Source organism: Austrofundulus limnaeus, unplaced genomic scaffold (assembly GCF_001266775.1).
Source record: "Austrofundulus limnaeus strain Quisiro unplaced genomic scaffold, Austrofundulus_limnaeus-1.0 Scaffold0, whole genome shotgun sequence".
In the NCBI taxonomy this organism is placed as follows: domain Eukaryota; kingdom Metazoa; phylum Chordata; class Actinopteri; order Cyprinodontiformes; family Rivulidae; genus Austrofundulus; species Austrofundulus limnaeus.
In genome coordinates, this window is record NW_013952402.1 from 10,019,892 (window position 1) to 10,022,333 (window position 2,442).

The following is a 2,442-nucleotide window of genomic DNA, read 5'->3' on the forward strand; positions in this document are numbered from 1 at the left end:
TGCATACACAACTGTTTAAATTTGCAACTTGGTGATAAATAGTAAGTTAAGAAGTAAAAGTGTATTTTTCTGAATGTAACAAAATAAAAGTAAGAGTTATGATTTAAAAAATACTTAGTAAAATTCCAAATCCTTTAAATTTACTTGACTGTGTAACAAAAAATTACTACACCTCTGACTAACAGTTCTTCTTGTAAATTGAAAAATGTTGGTTTGAATGTTAGGTCATAGGAAGCACCATCTAAACACGTTTCTCAAACCAAAAGGAAATACTACTTTGTCTCAAATGTTGTGTTATAATGTTGCACTTCTTCCTCTCCTTTTTAGGGCAAGAATATATATGAAATTGGTCAAAGCAAAATTTTAAAAGGTTTCTGTGAAGGTAAACATGTGTTTACAGACGTGAACAAGAATTCAATCAGGAATTTAAATTCAAATTAAGGAGTTGTCTTTTACAAAATAAATGCACTGTTGACGTCTTACATTTGGCATCGGTTGTAAAAACAGGAAGTAGGGAGTCAGTTTTGCAGTGCTTCAGTTCTTCTTGTAACTGGTCACACATCATTATGGCTGTTCCTCTGAGCATTCCTCTCATTCTCTCATTGATAACAGGTTGGTCTCACTGTGCTCATCATATTTTTGCATTTTATTTTTTTGTGCTGTTTCTATGTAAGGTGTCATTATTTTTATTTGCAAAAATCTACAAATGTTTGATTTCATGTTTTATCCTTGGCACTCACTGTGAGACATGTGCTTTTTCACAGAAACTGACTGCATTTATACAATCAGTAGTGCATCAGTGAAGGCTGGAGCTTCAGTCTCAATCCCCTGTTTTTACAGCCAACAACACAGAAATCATGTGAAATATTTATGTGAAGGATCTAGGTGGAGTTCCTGCTCATTTGCAGCTAAAACAAACTCACAGTGTGRTGCAAGAAAGTACTCTATCTCTAATGATAAACATCAATCAGTCTTCACTGTGACTATAAAACAACTCACAGATCAAAAATACTGATTACTTTGTTTGAAGCTAATCCAGGCTGTTTTACCACCACTGCAAAGTCTGTGAGAATTCAGAGAGGTGAAGGATACAAATTGTTTTTGTTATTCTTTTGTCCCCATCAAGGTACACCCAGTCTGTATGTGGATAATCAGGAGGAGACAGGATTTTTTGGTGAAAACATCACCATAAACTGTTACTACACCACCTCTGGAGAGATGAAATGGTGTAAGATGAACAGCAACTGTGTRACAGAAAGATCAGGATTAATAGATGGAACAAAAGTAAACCTGAACAACAGAGGTGACAACAGATTCACTGTGAYGCTGAGTGAACTGAGGGCAGAGAGCAGTGGTTGGTATTACTGTGTCAAAGGAGACTTCCAGATGCCAGTACACCTAACTGTTACTGAAAGACCTGCAGGTAAGTGACTACATACAGTATTCTTTATGAGTATTACCTTTACTTGTACATTATAAGGCCCATGGCTAGTACTGCCCCTTAGTCAGCTTAAGCACTTCAGCTGAAATTCATTAATTGCCCACAGTGGTCTACACTCATCTGGAGAGTCCTACAGTGTTGTTTGCCACTGAAATGTCCATCCGTCTTTTCTCAAAGTATCTCATGTATCATTGGGCTTATGTTATTGTAACTTGCAAAACTAAATCAATGGATATACATTTACAACTAATTAACTTTTGGAGTCAGTCCAGTTCAAGATAGATTCAACAGCCTATCTCCATTAGTCAGTACAAAAATGTTGACCAATTTTTCAGATGTTAGGCTAAAACCTGATACAGTTGTAGCTGAGAATAAATCCCAACACAAACTTTGAACATGACATCCTGTGATGTCAGTTGAGACTGTGCATTAGTTTTAAAGTTTGATCAAATAAACGATAAGTATATTTTAAAGAATCCAAGGCTGTTGGCTTGGTATATGTAATATAATATTAATTTCATAGGTAACAGACAAAACTAGTCTTTTGTGTGACAAAATTACATATTTAGTTCAATTACATTTTTTCTTCTTTTTTTTTTGCTAAAAGCAAAACTTTCACTAAACTTGGATGAAACTGCTACGAAGAGCTGTGATTAAAAATAAGGATGTTGCATTTACCTAATACAACCCAAATTTCAATGAAGAAATGTTGTGTAAAACATAAATAAAAACAGATTAGATAAATTGTAAATCCTTGTCAACCTATGTTTATTTGAATGCACTACAAAAACAAGATAATTAATGTTCATACGGATAGATAGACTTTTTTTCACTCATTTTGATTTTGATACCTGAATATAGGTTGAAAAGGATTTGGGGTTGTAGCTAACACAATGACAGCTTGCAAAAAAATAATAAAAAATAAAAATAAATAAATGAGGCAGGGTTGTGTTGGAACAGTCGTGGTTACTTCTCTATTGTTGATTTGACAGCAACATATT

The 2,442-nt window shown here is 34.2% G+C and overlaps 1 protein-coding gene across 1 annotated transcript in view; it reads left to right on the forward strand.

The window, feature by feature from the left end:
* Positions 1–566: 566 nt before the first annotated feature.
* The window catches only part of LOC106522217 (uncharacterized), a gene marked incomplete in the record, with an annotated part of 3,356 nt that continues 1,480 nt past the window's right edge, over positions 567–2,442 (forward strand). Inside the window, 2 exon segments of the mRNA XM_014015510.1 lie at positions 567–612; positions 1,031–1,423. Coding sequence (XP_013870964.1) covers positions 567–612; positions 1,031–1,423 — 439 coding nt within the window.